General features: G+C 36.1%; 2 protein-coding genes across 2 annotated transcripts; one reads left to right on the top strand and one right to left on the bottom strand.

Moving 5' to 3' along the window:
* The first annotated feature begins 1435 nt into the window (after nucleotides 1-1435).
* LOC140873345 (proline-rich receptor-like protein kinase PERK15) lies at nucleotides 1436-4771 on the top strand. The gene is made up of 8 exons (XM_073276439.1): nucleotides 1436-2091; nucleotides 2318-2878; nucleotides 3117-3203; nucleotides 3302-3372; nucleotides 3493-3569; nucleotides 3778-3925; nucleotides 4017-4178; nucleotides 4346-4771. The coding sequence occupies exons 1-8, from the start codon at nucleotides 1491-1493 to the stop codon at nucleotides 4634-4636; spliced, it is 1998 nt and encodes a 665-aa protein (XP_073132540.1). The 5' UTR covers nucleotides 1436-1490; the 3' UTR covers nucleotides 4637-4771.
* A 1464-nt stretch (nucleotides 4772-6235) lies between these two features.
* LOC140873182 (nudix hydrolase 19, chloroplastic) lies at nucleotides 6236-10596 on the bottom strand. Its single transcript, XM_073276198.1, has 6 exons — nucleotides 9928-10596; nucleotides 8549-8689; nucleotides 8361-8465; nucleotides 8119-8218; nucleotides 7131-7223; nucleotides 6236-6800 (listed from the first exon to the last, which is right to left on the bottom strand). Exons 1-6 carry the CDS (start codon nucleotides 10486-10488, stop codon nucleotides 6520-6522), a joined length of 1281 nt encoding a protein of 426 aa, XP_073132299.1. The 5' UTR covers nucleotides 10489-10596; the 3' UTR covers nucleotides 6236-6519.
* Between the last annotated feature and the right edge of the window lie 6238 nt (nucleotides 10597-16834).

The following is a 16834-nucleotide window of genomic DNA, read 5'->3' on the forward strand; positions in this document are numbered from 1 at the left end:
TGCAACTTAAAAAAAATTTAGTGACATTGAAAAGTGTAAATGAGCCGAGTTTCTAAAAAGTTCAAATTTAGAAATTCATGGGTTTTAAATTATTGAGTTAGAGGGTAAAAAAAAATATAAATAACTCAATTAACAAAAAGATTTTAATTGAATTTAGATTTTCTAAGACCACTCGACTTTTTCTGCACTTCGACGTGATATCAAAACACCGTCGATGGGAGATCGAAAAATTTAACAAATGCAAGTGTATTTTGTTAACTTACTTTTGTGTTGGATCAAATAATTAAATCAAAATAATAATTATCAATTAATTAATCTGAAAGTGTACCATTCCCCATGGAGCTAATTGAATCACATACAATGACATTCCCTCGTCAAAAATTTTGAGTGTGAGCGATTTTGTTGTTTAAATAAGTAAGATAAAACAACTTTTAAATTATTTTAAATTTTTTTTACTATGTTTTATGTTAATTAAGATGAAACCAAATATTGTGTCATTTGAAATTCATTATAATATTTATTATTAATGTGTAAATAAATAATATATGGATTTAAAATTTAATTTATTATTACATAAAACTAGAATCGAAATCCATATATTTGAAATCTTGTGATCAGAGAATCATGCAGATTTTTGTTTTTACTATTTAAAAATAAAGAGTCCAACAATTTTCTCAATATATGATATATCTATATTCTATTATTAAATTTGACACTTTTTAATGGGGATAATTGCTTCCACACCCCCTGTGAAAAGTCTAAAAGGCATAAAACACCTTGTGTAAAATTAATAGCATGTTATACCCTATGTTTTAAAAAAATTAACATAAAAACCCCTATGAGAGGGTATAAATGTGCCCGAGTTTGTATAATATAGGGGTGAAATATGCTACATTTTACAAAATTGAGGGATGTATTAGCCTATTAATATTTCTTAGGGTGTTTTATGATTTTTATACTTTTCAAGGGAGATTAATGCAATTAGCCCCTTTTTAATGTCATAATCCGTCGTCGCAATGTCAAATTTACCATAAATTAATTTAATATTTTTTTGATAGCTCCTTAATTACGAAAAATATATATTTTTTTAGTGGATATTTATATGTAAATGTCATTTTTGTATTTTTGTATTTTATCATTTATTTTGTTTCCTTTTACTTTTGTTATACAGCAGGCAGCGCGTCTGCGCGTGCAAGAATAAAGTTTGTATGTTTAGGACCATGAAAAAATAAGGTAATATTTGCTTCAATTGGGGAATATATATTTGTATAAAAAATTTACCCCATAATCTAATATAGAGAATTAAATTAAATAATGGAATAAAATTATGATTGAATTAGCGTGTGAAAAAGACACATTCACACCCCAAATACAGCCAAAAATATGACGCGTTTAACGACTATTTTCTTTCTTTGCCTTCATATTACTCATTCATTACACTTCTCTCGCAAACTAAATCTAAACACCTATTTCTGTACACTCCTTGCAAAATGTCTTCGCCTGCGCCGGTGGTGTCTCCGCCGTCTCCACCAACGAACGCCACCTCTCCTCCACCCTCGTCCACCGTCTCACCACCTCCGCCTGAACCAGTCGCCTCGCCGCCACCCGTGCCGTCTCCTCCCGTCACCTCGCCGCCACCCGCCGCCACTGTGTCCCCGCCGCCGCCTGTGCCTGCCACAACTCCCCCACCCGATCAATCTCCTCCGGCCAGCCCGCCGCCGCCGTCAACTTCTCCTCCTCCGCCTCCATCCGATACCACACCGGCGCCCCCGCCGCCATCGACAACACCCTCTCGGCCATCAAGATCACCTCCCTCGCCGCCTCCACCTCCACCTCCCTCATCGCCGACGCCATCCGGTAGGAGTTCTCCTCCTCCGCCATCGGGAGGTGAGGCGAGATCCCCGCCTACGGCGCCGTCTTCTAACGGTGGGTCGTCAGGGGTGTCAACAGGACTGGTTGTTGGGATAGCTATTGGAGGCGTTGTAATACTTGCGGTTTTGGCTCTACTTTTCATATGCTGCAAGAAAAAGAGAAGAAGACAACCATCTGATTACTACGGACCCCCTCCACCACCACCCACTGGGCCTAAAGGTAACCCATTTCGAATAAATTCTTGAAATTTCATTCGAATTATGAACTGGTACGCCTCTACCGAAGAGGAGAAATATTTTACAGGTAGCTTAAATTCCGAGGTTCTAAAAAATCCCAAAGAGTTGATTTTGGATAAAATTTTCAAGTTTCTGCGTGGTTTAATATCATCTCCATACCCTTTATCAAGTAGTTGATAATTTCTGATCATTTTTGGTGTTTGCTATAGCTGACGCATATGGGAACCCGATTCACAATTGGCAGCAGAGTGCACCGCCAGGTGATCATTTTGTCACAATCCCACCTAAACATTCTCCACCGTTGGTTGGTGCCATAAGACCACCTCCATCACCGGGCCGTGCCCCATCACCTCCTCCGCCACCACCTCCGTATCTGAGCAGCAGTGGAGGTTCTGGTTCCCATTATTCAGGCCCCGAAGCTCCGGCTCCGCAGCCTTCACCAGGAATTTCTTTGGGGTTTTCGAAAAGCACTTTTACTTATGAAGAGTTGTCGATGGCCACAGACGGATTCTCAACGGCCAATCTTCTCGGGCAAGGTGGTTTTGGTTATGTGCACCGGGGAGTCCTGCCAAATGGCAAAGAAGTTGCGGTCAAGCAGTTAAAGGCTGGAAGTGGACAGGGGGAACGCGAGTTCCAGGCTGAAGTTGAGATCATCAGTAGAGTGCATCATAAGCATCTTGTTTCATTGGTTGGATACTGCATCACTGGGTCGCAGAGAATGCTCGTATATGAGTTTGTTCAAAATAACACCCTGGAATTTCACTTGCATGGTTCGTTTTATTCAACATATGTACTTACATTACTTGCGTCGAACATTATTTGCTAGGAAAATGTTAAGAGTTTGTAGAATATGTGGAAGATATTTGGCCTCATTGCTTGGTATTGTAGTTCGATTATGTTTGATTTCTTCTGCCATGTCATTTCATTTTTATGTTTCTTGGTCATGGTTTTATGTTTAAAGGTATAAATTATCATTTTATTGATAAACATGCAACTCTTATATTTCAGGAAACGGGAGACCTACAATGGATTGGCCCACACGATTGAAGATAGCTCTAGGTGCCGCGAAAGGACTTGCGTATCTTCATGAAGATTGTAAGTTTCATGTATAGGTGGATTATTCAACTTGTGAGAAAATGAAACATGTTTTTGTTCTTTCAAAGTTTTATTCTGAGACGATATATTTCTGATAGGTCATCCAAAAATCATCCATAGAGACATCAAGGCTTCCAATATTCTTTTGGATTTTAACTTTGAAGCAAAGGTACAATATTTAACATTGAATTAGTAGTAGAAAAAATCATACTCTGTGGCAAGTGATTGATCAGGAATTCTCCTATTTTAAATTAAACTAAAAATTTATCATGCAAACTTAATCTCTCAGGTTGCAGATTTTGGTCTTGCTAAGTTTACTTCCGATACCAATACTCATGTCTCCACACGCGTGATGGGAACTTTTGGGTATGATCAAATTCTTTTCTCATTCTTGTTGCTATGTCGTCGTTATGCGTCTATCAGATTAGTACATCTTGGCACTCTTGCTCCTTTCTTGTAGTTTTTGCATCAACTAAACATTTTTGAAAGCTTTTGCCTTTATTGTGCGTTAGCTATAAATTCTTGGCACTTAATCTTGCTGCACCTGAAGCATATTACTGCTTTGTTACTATAGGTATTTGGCTCCAGAGTATGCTAGCTCTGGAAAGCTTACTGAAAAGTCTGATGTATTTTCCTTTGGAGTCATGCTTCTTGAATTGATCACTGGACGGCGTCCGGTTGACACTAGTCAATCTCTCATGGATGATAGTTTGGTAGACTGGGTGAGTTTTCGCTCTCAAAACTATATCTACCTCAACCAAATGTCCAAATCCTTGTTTGTTTGAGCATTAACCGAAATGTTTTGTAATACAGGCAAGACCATTGCTCACCAGAGCACTGGAAGATGGAAACTTTGATGCCCTCGTTGATCAACGTATGCAAAAGTATTATAATCAAAATGAGATGGCTCGCATTGTAGCTTGTGCCGCTGCTTGTGTGCGTCACTCGGCTAAACGCAGGCCACGGATGAGCCAGGTGAAAATACATTTCTTTCATGGTTTAACTAAATGTCTAAACATTCCTTGTTGAGCATGTATTTTGTTAAAACAGGTCCATATATTTGACTTACACATCTTGCATCGTTTTGCTTACATTTTTCATTACATTTTCTATTGTTTAAAATTCTTCCACAAATTTTCCAGGTGGTAAGGGCTTTGGAAGGAGACCTATCCCTATCTGATCTCAATGAAGGAATCAAACCGGGGCACAGCTCCATGTACAGCTCTCATGGAAGTTCAGATTACGACACCGCCCAATACAACGATGACATGAAAAAGTTCAGGAAATTGGCACTCGCTAGCGGAGATTATGGAAGCAGCGACCAATACAGTAACCCAACGAGCGAATACGGATTATATCCATCCAGCTCGAGCGGTGAAGCCCGCACCAGAGAAATGGAGATGAGCAAGTCGAAAACGGAGGGACGAGGGTGACTATAGATTTCGATTTTTGTGTACAAAAAGGGTATTTTTAGCATCAAATGTTCCGGGAACTTGACAAGGGGGAATGTTATTTTCTCAGATGAAAGCTACACACATAATTTGTTTTTTTTTTTTTCTATTTTTTTTCCCCTCGATTCTTTTTTTTGCGTGATGAATTTGTTACCAAATGTATATGTAAAACAGAATACATTGAAGAAATGGAGATGTTATCACAATTGATGATTGAACAAAGCTGTATAATTTTTATCTTTTGTCCTAGGCTAGGCCAGTGGCTCACCTAAAATGTTGACCATATCTCTTTACAAGTTAGACTTTTCTTTTAATATTCTCATTTGGGTTTGATTTTGAATTTTTCTTTCATTCGTTGGCTCCTACCATTACTGTGTCCAGCCGGAATATAATTGGATATATATATATATATATATAATTATATTTTATGTTCATCCATGTGATGTGGTCACTATCTACAATTGTTGTGAGTGTGACCTCTACATATATATGTATTTTGTATAAACATTTATGAAAAGGATTTTTATATATATTTTTAAAAAAAATCTAAACCAATCATTTATGAGACGAATTGTTGAATGGAGTCATTACCTCATGTGGGACATATATAGATCACTTAAAAAAGAAAAGCATCAAATTTATTCAAATCGAACAATTTTCAATAATTTACATGTGAATTTGATAAAAAGAAAAGAAGAATAATTTTTTAATCATAACAAATTATTATATGTAACTTGTGAATAAATCTGATGTTTAGTGTAGTGGGAAAAAAGCGTATGCCAGCAAAATGGCGTGATTGGTGATGCACATGGCTGTCCCCAAACTTCGGGTAATTATTTATTTATTATTATTAAAGTGGAATTCCTTATCGCCAAATCAAAACTCATGCAAATCTTTCTTCCGGGGGGTTTGCCAATTTATTTATTTTTTTTCCTTTTTCTAAATTTACTCATAAATTAATACAAGATCTACCCGATTAATTAAAAAAATTGAAATTATCTCTCTCTCTTCCATCTCTTGAGAAAATATTATATAGATGAAATAATATTTCATTTTTCAAATTTATTTTCATGAATTGTTATAATATTTATGTATTATATAAACATGCAACGGTACAAATACTTTGACTACTGATTTTAAGAATTTAATTAATAGATGTTTTACATATATGAGATGACCCAAAAGCACACGTTAAACTTAAATTATTCAAATTTGAATGGGATGGCCGGTCATTAGGCCATTGATTGCAAGGCTAATTGGTCGGCTAAGGAGAATTTGGCATTAATTGGTTATGTTCTTGGATGAATCAGTTGCCTTTCTTTGTGCAACAATTACAAATTAGGGAAAGATAACAATCCATGTTTGCCAAAATAGAAATGACTTATAGAAGAGAAAGATCAACACCATCTTAGCATTTTCACACTATATCATTGAATATTTCAATATATTTTCACATTCTATATCTTCGAATATTTTTTCGTGTATCTAATGTTATATACTATAATACAAATTGATCGAATCGAAGTTAAAAGATATATGATATAACTACCACAGGTCTAAGAATCAATAAACCGCAACATATATTGATAAATATTGTCTTCGATACATCATTGAGATGGTTTCTTAAAGATACAAATACATTTGTCACGATGAGTACACAAACAAAACCGAATTCGAACTTTCTTTGATGCGTAGTCGGCATTCTTTAGCCAAATACAAGGAGATTGTTCGAGTTACAGAATGATACTGATACAACACAATGAAATAAACATACACACAGTAGAAAATGAGTTGACAATTTGGGAACTATCAAAAGTTCAGATAACCATGCTTTATTTTCCAGGATTTGGTTTCTTTTTCTAAATCTACAAATTTGATTGAGAACCACTCTCTTGTTTCAGTGCACCATTTGAAGAAACCTGATTGACCCAAGAAGTGATCAGATGATGAGCAATGGCGTACGGTCCGGGGATGAACATAGGAGCTAGTTCGCCACTTTCGATGTTGAAGTCTGTAGACAACTGTTGTCCCCTTTCGACCCCTTTGCACATTTGTTCTACTTTAGCAGCTGCAGTTTTCTGAGCCTTCTTGTATTCAGCATAGGTAAGAGCTTTCTTTATGTCTTCTCTACTATGCCATTTAGCATCTATACATAGGTGACATTGCTATCAGTATTTTACAATAAGTTCATTCAGTGGTAAACAAACATGTTGAATGTGCATCCAGGAAGGCCAAGTTGACCCTGCCCGAGGTCAAATTGAAACCGATGTCCAACTAGCACTAAATTTCGAACTTGAGCTTGTCTTGCATGTTTTTGAACTAGAATCAAGTTTTAGTCGAGTTGCTTGGAGGGGCTTGGCTCATGTTAGATCTCCAGCCACAAGTATATTAAAGAAAAATTTTGTGTGCTAGAACATTGAAAATGATGTAGAGGAGACAGCAAGTAAAGAACTTGAAGAGCAATCTCAACACCTACCTTCTAGCTCCTCCTTATCCACATGTATCTCAAATGATTTTGCATATGCGAAGAACCCAACCATTAGCTGGCATGGCATGCTGCTGGGTCCAACTGAGGTGAAACAAAAGGAACTGGTACGGTTAGTTAAGTCATCTATAACAGATGAGATTCGCAAACACATTCCACGCACTGTTTAGAGCAAACCTTGAAAATTCTTAACAGGAATGGCAGAGCAAATCGAACTGACTTCACGTCAGCTAAATTAGATTTAGCATTTCAGCGAAATATTTTGCACATACAACACTACTTTAGTGGAAATTTCAACATTTGATCCTCTTGCTCTTTGATTCCACAAGTGTGGCGAAAATCACTGTGTCTGAAGACCAATGGTTCCCTAAAATACTGGTCAGAGGCTCATTTCTATGTTTTTTGGAAGTTAACAGATTAGATGAGAATTAAGTACAGTTAAGATGGTTCAAAAAGGCAGCCAAAAATCCCACAATTTGATGCTTCACAGAGCTCCATCAGTTAAAGCCAAATGAGACACAATGAAATCGACGTATGTCACAACCTAAGATAGGCATATTCCATGAATTTTGATAGTCCCTCGTCAACAAATGAATGTAATGTTAGGATCTACCATGCCATTTCTTTTTCTCACTTGACAAACCCCTATAGAACCCAAATTACCCATCTACTGCTTTGGGACATAGAGCCGTTCAAGGACAAGGATCATAATGGTCTTATGGTAGTACTTGTTTTGAATAATACACCTATAATAAAAAATCACCATATCGTTTATGAATATCACAAGAAGATGAAAATTGAGCGGCTGAGCCTAGTAAATGTAAAATGCAGTTATGCACATACTGGGTGAATATTAAGACACAGAAAACCAATGTAATCCGTATCATTTATTTCCTTCTTTTCCCAAAAGCAAGACTAAATCAACAAACAGAAGCACAAAACAACCGGGGGGGCCGGTGTATAAAAAGAAGCACCGAACCTGGCCATGGCTGAGAACTGTGGTACACCACTTCACCAACCTCAATGCCAGTCTCCTCCCATGTTTCCCTTCTCACTGCCTCTTCTAAGCTTTCTCCTGGCTAGGTTTACCAATTAGGGTCATAAAATTGGGAAAAGAGCGGGACCTGGGGTTGGGTTAGAAGAAGGGAAATAACTGGAAATTTGATAGATTTAGAGAGCATGGAGTAGAAATTCAAGAAGGGAAAATCCACACAAACAGACCTCTATGAAGCCAGCAAGGCAACTCCACATGCGAGGTACATATCTCGACTGTCTACCTAGCAACGCACGGTCATTTTCCTTGTCTATAACCAACATAATAACAACCTGTTGGCACAATGGAAGGGACAAATTATTGGTTATAATAACTTTTTTTTTTTAGCAAAAGAGACATAAAGTCAGATACTAACTGGATCAACACGAGGATAAAACCTCTTTTTGCAGAGTCCATTCGCACACTGCTTCCGTTTCCCAGCTTCCATGGGGACTGCCTTAGCTCCACAACTCCCACAAAAACGAGTTAAGTTATGCCATTCTAGCAAGGCTCTAGCCTGATCAAATAAGAAGTCAGAAAATTCAAATGCAAGTAAGCCAACCGCAGAGTTACTTCAGCATTTGAGTACCAAAGGAAGGAAAAATAAGAGGATGGATATATAGTTGGTTAAAAAATTGCAGACCACCCATTTCTTGTGTGTTCTGTAAACCGATACCAATGCTTGCTGCATACAGCATCTCCCAACACTTCGAGACGAAAAGTGGAGAGTACACTCCCAAAATTAAACACAATGAAACACAAATCACAAACCTTTTTTTACTCTGTTAAGAAACATGAATTATAATACAGAGCAATAATTGCCAAATTATTTTCATTTAAAATTACATTCTTATAGCAAAAATGGATGCTTCCATGGAAGGGGAGAATCCAACAAGTGTTTCCCCCTATTTTCCTTGCCCCTTTTTCCCTCTGTTATATTCAGATTGGGTTTTCCCTGGTGTGGAATGATGCGTGGAGGACTCTAATTGGCAAAACATGCCACTTTATCAAAATCATGCACAAATCAATATGAAGAGTGTCCAAAGGGAGAAACTTTGTGGCAAATTCTACAGTTCTGTGGCTCCGGACCAGAGTCCTGTGTCTTCTGTCTTCATAAATGCCTTGCACACAGACAGTGTCTAAAAGCAAACTACTTTATAGAATTGATATAAGTCCTAACAATTGTTTAATAATATGTTTTTTAATCCTCCTTGCAGATTACTTCAACACCTGGCCTCATTTACCTTCATAATTTGTAATATGCTGACAAGATCATCTACAAAGGCTCTAAATTAGGCTCCAATCTCCAGGGTTGTTCTTCCTGTATCGTTAGATTTTCCATGGAACATAATTCAGTACATCATGGTGTCCCAAGATTCACCAAAGAACAATATTAAGAAGCTACTGGCTACAGCGCTGTTAGTTTTTTCCTTCAATTTTCTCCAAAATGCCAAGTATTTCGAAGTTCCCGTGAACCCTGATTTTCATAAAATTTTCCATTTTCTAACTTGATTTTCTTGGTTGAATTCAACAGCTCATACTGGATCATCGATCCCGTTTATTTTAACTGCTTGTAGAACACTTGCTTCGACAAACTAAGAACCATATTGGTGGTTGTAAAACTTGTACAATTTCAAGAACTCATTACAAACTCCACTTTTCCCTCGTAAATGCACATTAATTCGTATTAAAACAACAGGCTGAACTCTCCATAATGAAGATAATAAACATGTAGAAGTGGTAAAGAAACCTTACGTGCCCAGCAATGGCAAGCTCACCCATGTCTGTGGCATCAGCCCAATCAGTGGCCACCATTAGAGTCCTAAGCTCCACAAAGCAAAATTGTCTCTCACCCAATTTACTCACCAATCCACTCGCCTCAGACACATCAATAGCCCAGTACACGACATCATCATCGTATCTACACCCCAAATAAACTAACGAATCCTCACCCAAACCCACTTCAGAATTCTCCAAGAAACCTCTACACTCACCTAAACTCAACCACCCCAGGTGCCAACTACGCCCATTCTCCGAACCTGAGCCCGCTAAAGGCCTGCCCTTCCTGAAAGGCAAGACCTTGAAATCAGGAGAGACGGGCTCGTGGGATTGGCTCGAAAGGAGGGTCTTTAAGGTTTGGAGCGCCGACTGCGGGGAAAATGGGTCGGTCTGCTTGGGTGTTCTGGTTCTTACGGGGTTGCCGGCAAAAGCATGAGAATAGAGGCTCATTGTGGTGAGGAAGAGAGGGCTGGAACTTTGTTTGAATAGCGTTTTTGAGAAGAAAACTGCGATTGAAGCAGAAGAAATCGAGAGCATAATCACAGCGATCAAATTCTTGGAACGAGGGAGCGAAGAAATATTAGTTTTTTTTGGTTGATCGTTTGGTCATTGGTGATGAGTCGATTGAGTTTGTGGAATGTGGGGTTGACAAGTGTGTTCTTGCAGCTCCACTTGCTTTTCTTCTTCTTCTTTTCTTTTTCTTTTTTTTTTTCTTTTTTAATACAACAATTTTTTTATGGTTTAGTACATGCCGCTCGCAGGGCACTATCCTGCGGATGATGTGTAACCTCATAATTGGTCAAAATTAATGAGTTTCACGTGGGGCCCACTAATTTTAACCAATCATGAGCCGCCACGTCACCCGCACGACACTACCCTACGGATAGCATCTACTCAACCATTTTACAAAGAAGATTTATTTTTTCATTTCCTTTAAAAAATGATCCATTGAATGAAACTGAATAAATGGAAAAAAAAAAAAAAATTTGTTTCGAACATGGGGAGAAATAGAGTTTGACCGTCATCTGTTTTTCATTTTCCCCCCATATTATATTATAAATGGGCCGAATTTGTCAAAATAAAACAACTTCGGCCCTTTCTTTTTTATACTTAATAACATGGGCCTCCACAATATTGGACTCCTTAGATACTTTATTACGCAATTTTAATGATATATAAAAAAAAAATTAAAAATGATATATATATATATATATATATATATATATATATATATATATATATAGAGTTCTTTTATGGTGCCCAACTTTATATGCTCAACTCCATGCCCACCATGTACAATATGTGATAAGTCAACTCATCAATTGTGTTGGTCAACTCACATATTGTACATGGTGGGCATGGAGTTGGGCATATGAGTTGGGCACCATAAAAAAACTCTATATATATATATATATATATATATATATATATATATAGAAATGATATCCTGCACCCTAGGTGTGCAGGGTAACATGAGTACCGCATACGTGGCGGTCCATGATTGGTCAGCCAGTTTTTGTAAAAAACAATTGTGTGGTTGTGGGCGCGCCACGTAGGCAGGTGCCCACAGGTGTGCAGGGTAAGGGTGTGCAGGGTATCATTACTATATATATATATATATATTTATACAAGTCATAAACGTAGAGAGGGCTACAATTTTTAGCTTCATGCCTCTACAAAATAGCAAGTTATAATGTTATATACATGCAACTACGTTTCTTTTTTTTTTTAAAAATTTTTTTTTTACGGTAAACTCGTAACTTTATATACGTAAATATTTTTATATTTTACAAAAAAAAAATTATATTAACCTTAAGTTAGCCTAGGACCTTCAATTTTTTGGAGACGGCCCTGACGCCACGAAAGCCTTCTTTGCATGTTTATGTTTTCATGTTGGAGTTTATATTTCCAGTGCCATTTTCTTTGCCTGTAAAATTCTTTTATATTTAAAGGATATATTGCATGTTTATCAATTAAAGATTAATGACGACACATTATGAAATATATCCAGATGTTATATCTTTTTTTAAAAAAAATATTAATCTAGATGTTATACGTTGATGTTGACAAAAATAAAATATTTAGTTTAAAACATATATTCTTAAGAAATTCTATACAATTAATGGTTCTTTCATAAATTAATTAAAAGTAAAACATATAGCCTTTTAAATATACACATAATATATACGTTTCCCATCGATCGATTTTTATGTGAGATTAACGAATAATTTTAAACATTTAAATAATATATGTAGCAAGTGTTTCCACGTTCTCCTACTATATATTATTATTATTACAATAGATGGATCCTAAAATAAAATAACACTAGTAAAAAGTTGCACCGTGCATGCACATATATAATATTCAGCCAATATATTAAGAAAAACAGAAAATATAAATAATAAGGTTGAAGATATGGTTGGTTACTATTTCTGTTGAGAGAAGCCGAAACAACCCAGCTCAACTCGTCCACAGAAGTATCCATCAAATCTTGGCAATTTTGAACAGCATTAGATAGCCGGAAATCGTCCGTTACTCCGGCAAAACCCGATAAAACGGAACTCACCTACTGGATAGTCCCGGTCGTAGCCTTGACGGCAGGGGCGGTTGCACATAGGGGCAAGTTTTCAGGCTCGAGTTAATCGAACTAAACGAGTTAATCGAACTAAACGATCCTTGCTCGAGTTTGGCTCGTTAAAAGAGCTCGTTTTCAGACTCGTTAACTCGTTTAGCAAGCTCGTTAAGACTTAAGCAAGCTTGTATTCAAGCTCGTTAAGTGGGCTCGGGCTTGTTTTCGAACTCGTGAAGCCTAAATACAATACCAATACATATTTATAAATTAATTATAAACTAAAATTAAATTTTTCTTAAATTTAATAAAATGACAAACATAATTAAAAAAAACGTTTCCAAAATATTATATCAAACTTCCAAATACGAAATAAAATAACATCAACATAAAATTTATTATTATCCAAAAATTTACTAACCGCAACACAGCTAAAATTAAACCGTAAAATTAATCATCAAATATTCATATGCCAACAATCTAATAAAACGACACACAATAACAGTATAACATCATGACAATAATTCGACTCTCTAACTCAATCAATCCTTATACTCCAACTTCTTGATAAGTACATAATCTGGAGTCAATGCAGATTGGAAAAGTCATTAGAAAAAGAAGTGCAAAACATCTCCAACAAAAACTATCCTTCAAAATAAAAACTTAAGTCACTATCACAAAGTAATATAAACAAGCAGAATTGAATGCAACCGCCATTCCTTGCATCAAATGGTTTCATGGATGTCAATCTAGTCACGTTTGGGACAACTCACCGTTAGGAAATCAGGGGAAAAATCAACAAAGAAATGTTGAAGTACGTAAATTCAAATAAATTGTTCCAACTCATCAAAAAAAAGTTGCTATAACACGGAGTAAATTAAAAAAAAAACACTTTCAAGTTTCCAATGGAATTAATGAGTAGGAGCAAATCACTTCAAGTCCACATGATTAAAGAAAATGAGCGATACAAGCAAATTAATCACATGATGCAACGTAGAAAACATCAATTATCGCTACTCTTTTGTTTCCAAAACACTGAAAACTGTTTGTCTTTGAAAAAGAAAGGCAAATTACTCTTATTTCTTTTTATGAGAAGTAATCGGATCTATTAAAACACTAGAAAATGCATCAATTTTTAAAAGAATGCTCAAAATTGAAACAGTGACTTCGAAGACATGAAATACGTAACCAAAAACGAATAAAGCAACAATTACAGTAATGTTTTGCCCTTCTTTTTCTGGTTTGTATAAAGTCACTGTTCTGTTTATATTATGGTGTTGTGCGAGTTATATATATAATATAATATGCAGAAGTGGGTTTATATGTGTAATTAGTGTGACTTCAATTTTTTTTTTCTTTTTGTGTTATCATCCTTTTAAGTTCTCATTCAAGAGGATGAAGTGTCACAGGTGATTTAAATTTGTATATAAATACTCGAAATTGATGATTTACCTCCTGTTTTATATAATTTTTTTAAAATGTAAATTGTGATATTCTTTACGAGTATAATATTCGAATCCTGAATTGAATTTTTGAGTGTTAGATTTTAAAATTCAAAATTCGACTTCAACCCTGGATCCAAATATTTCGGAATCTAGGCTTTTATGAAAGTAGGTAGACAATCAAGTAGTTTGTTTGTGGTATGGGCCCGTTGAAAAAATCTCAGATGACAAACTTTTAAACTAGTTAAGAAAAAAGCTCAAATATCAAATTCAAAAGATTCAGTCCACTTATAATATAAGCATAGAAAACCCCAACTCCCGGGACTTTTCATCTTTTGCGCAAGTAGCTACTGTAATACTCCAAGCTCTCCGCTTCATCTCAAGAAAATCATATTGGGTCAAACGGGATAAAATATTGTAGTGCTTGTGGATTAAGATTTTATTTATGATATTAAGTAATTGAAGGTTCAAAGCAATACACAAAAAGGCTAAAATATAATCATATTAACCCCTTATTGGGCCGGGCCCTGAGGCGATAGACTCTCTCGCCTTACATAAGATCCGGCCCTGCTGTCTGCAACCTCATCAACAGTGTTTTCTTTGGCCACAGTAATTTCTACCCTTTTGTCTTCTTTTTTTGGCTCTTCAACAGCTACAACAGTGTTTTCTTCGGCCACTGTACCCTGTTCTCTTCTTTTTTTTGGCTCTTCAACGACTACAAGAGTGTTTTTTTCGGCCACTGTAATTCCTACCATGTTGTCTTCTTTTTTTGGCTCTTCAACGGCTACAGTTTTTTCTCCTTTTTTTGCTTTTGTCCTGCGATAGCAACGGTAGGCTACTATTGATCCAGCAGTTGTGATAACTCCTGTGACGAGTACTAGTATGTAGCTCACAAGTTCCAATGTTTTTTCGTGCGAATGGCTATTGTCAGTGCTCCGTGCACGGATTACACAATCTGAAGTACTTGGATCGTTTTCGGTGACGTAGGCCATGTCTTCGAAGTCACAGTTTCCATTTTTTTGGTAGATATCATTGAAAATAAAAGTGTGTCGTTCCTTACTGTATTTGAACTTCTTGCCTATCACCAATTCACGCAAACAGCTAAAACACACACAAATAGTTGGTTAGATGCATATATATGTACGTATGTTCTATCATTTAAAATCAGCAGCACATATTAAATCATCAACCCTCCTAAATCATTTAATTCTCCTTCAAAATAACAAATGGGTACGTTCGAATAATTGAACGTCGATCTATTCCTCGAGAGCATGCATCAATTTTTTTAAAAAAATTTATGCACTTTCTAGTGTTTTATATTCTATTTCATGAAGGTCTTTTGAGCCTTCTTTTAAAAATTGATGCATTTTCTAGTGTTTTATATTCTATTTCTGTGAATTATAAAAATAAGTAGAAGTGATTTATATTGCTCTTAATCTCTGTTGTCCAATCTTTTTCTTTTTTATTATTATAGCAATGTTTTAATTATCACGTATATTTTATTTATATTGCTGGAAAAAATGAAAATACACACACCCCAAGAACAGTTATATTCTCATTATATAAATTTATTCATCATTTTTTTAAAATTTTCCTAAAATGATCATTTTTTTAAAGAGCCAATAATTACAATGATCATTTGCACACTTCAACCAATAAATAAATACTGTCTCTATCGATCATTAACATGATAAAAACAATCAACAATTCTCAATGGCCGTCGTCTTGCTTCTCCTAGCTCCTCCTCTAATAATATCCAGTACGTGAAGGAAAAACTTTTTGTTTTTGTTTTTTGTTTTTTTTCTTAAATACTAATTTTTGTTTGTTATTTTTAGCCGGAACGTGGTGCGTAACATTTCCCAACTTAAACTTTACGGCTGCGAACAGATTAGTGCAAAGTATTTGCACGGTTAAAGAACCCGCCTGCCTTGATCTCAAGGCAGTGCGTGGATGCTCAAAATATAGTAAGGAACGGCACACTTTTATTTTCAATGCTATCTACCAAAAAAATGGAAACTGTGTCATCGAAGACATGACATACGTAACCGAAAACGATCCAAGTACTTCAAATTGTGTAATCCGTGCACTGACAACAGCCATTCGTACAAAAAAACATTGGAACCTGTGAGCTCCATACTAGGACTCGTCACAGGTGTTATCACAACTGCTGGATCAATAGTAGCCTACCGTTGCTATCGCAGGACAAAAGCAAAAAAAGGAGAAAAAACTGTAGCCGTTGAAGAGCAAAAAAAAGAAGACAACAGGGTAGGAATTACAGTGGTCGAAGAAAACACTGTTGTAGCCGTTGAAGAGCCAAAAAAAGAAGACAACATGGTAGAAATTACAGTGGCCAAAGAAAACACTGTTGTAGCCGTTGAAGAGCCAAAAAAAGAAGACAACGGGGTAGAAATTACAGTGGCCGAAGAAAACACTGTTGATGAGGTGACAGCAGAGCCGAATCTTATGTAAGGTGAGAGAGTCTATCACCTCATGGCCCGGCCCAATAGGGGGCCCACTTTTTATTAGTTGTATGTGTTGAGTTCAAGTGGGTTAATATGATTATATTTTAGCCTTTTTGTGTATTGGTTTGAACCTTCAATTACTTAATATCATAAATAAAATTTTAATCCAGAAGCACTACAATATTTTATCCCCTTCGACCCAATATGATTTTCCTGAGATGCAGCGGAGAGCTTGAAGTATTACAGTAGCTACTTGCGCAAAAGATGAAAAGTCTAGGGAGTTGGAGTTTTCTATGCTTATATTACAAGTGGACTGGATTTTTGAGTTTGATATTTGGGCTTTTTTCTTAAATAGTTTAAAATTTTATCATATGAGATTTCATTCAACGGGCCCATACCACAAACAAACT

This window comes from Henckelia pumila, unplaced genomic scaffold (assembly GCF_033568475.1).
Source record: "Henckelia pumila isolate YLH828 unplaced genomic scaffold, ASM3356847v2 CTG_525:::fragment_3, whole genome shotgun sequence".
Taxonomy (NCBI): domain Eukaryota; kingdom Viridiplantae; phylum Streptophyta; class Magnoliopsida; order Lamiales; family Gesneriaceae; genus Henckelia; species Henckelia pumila.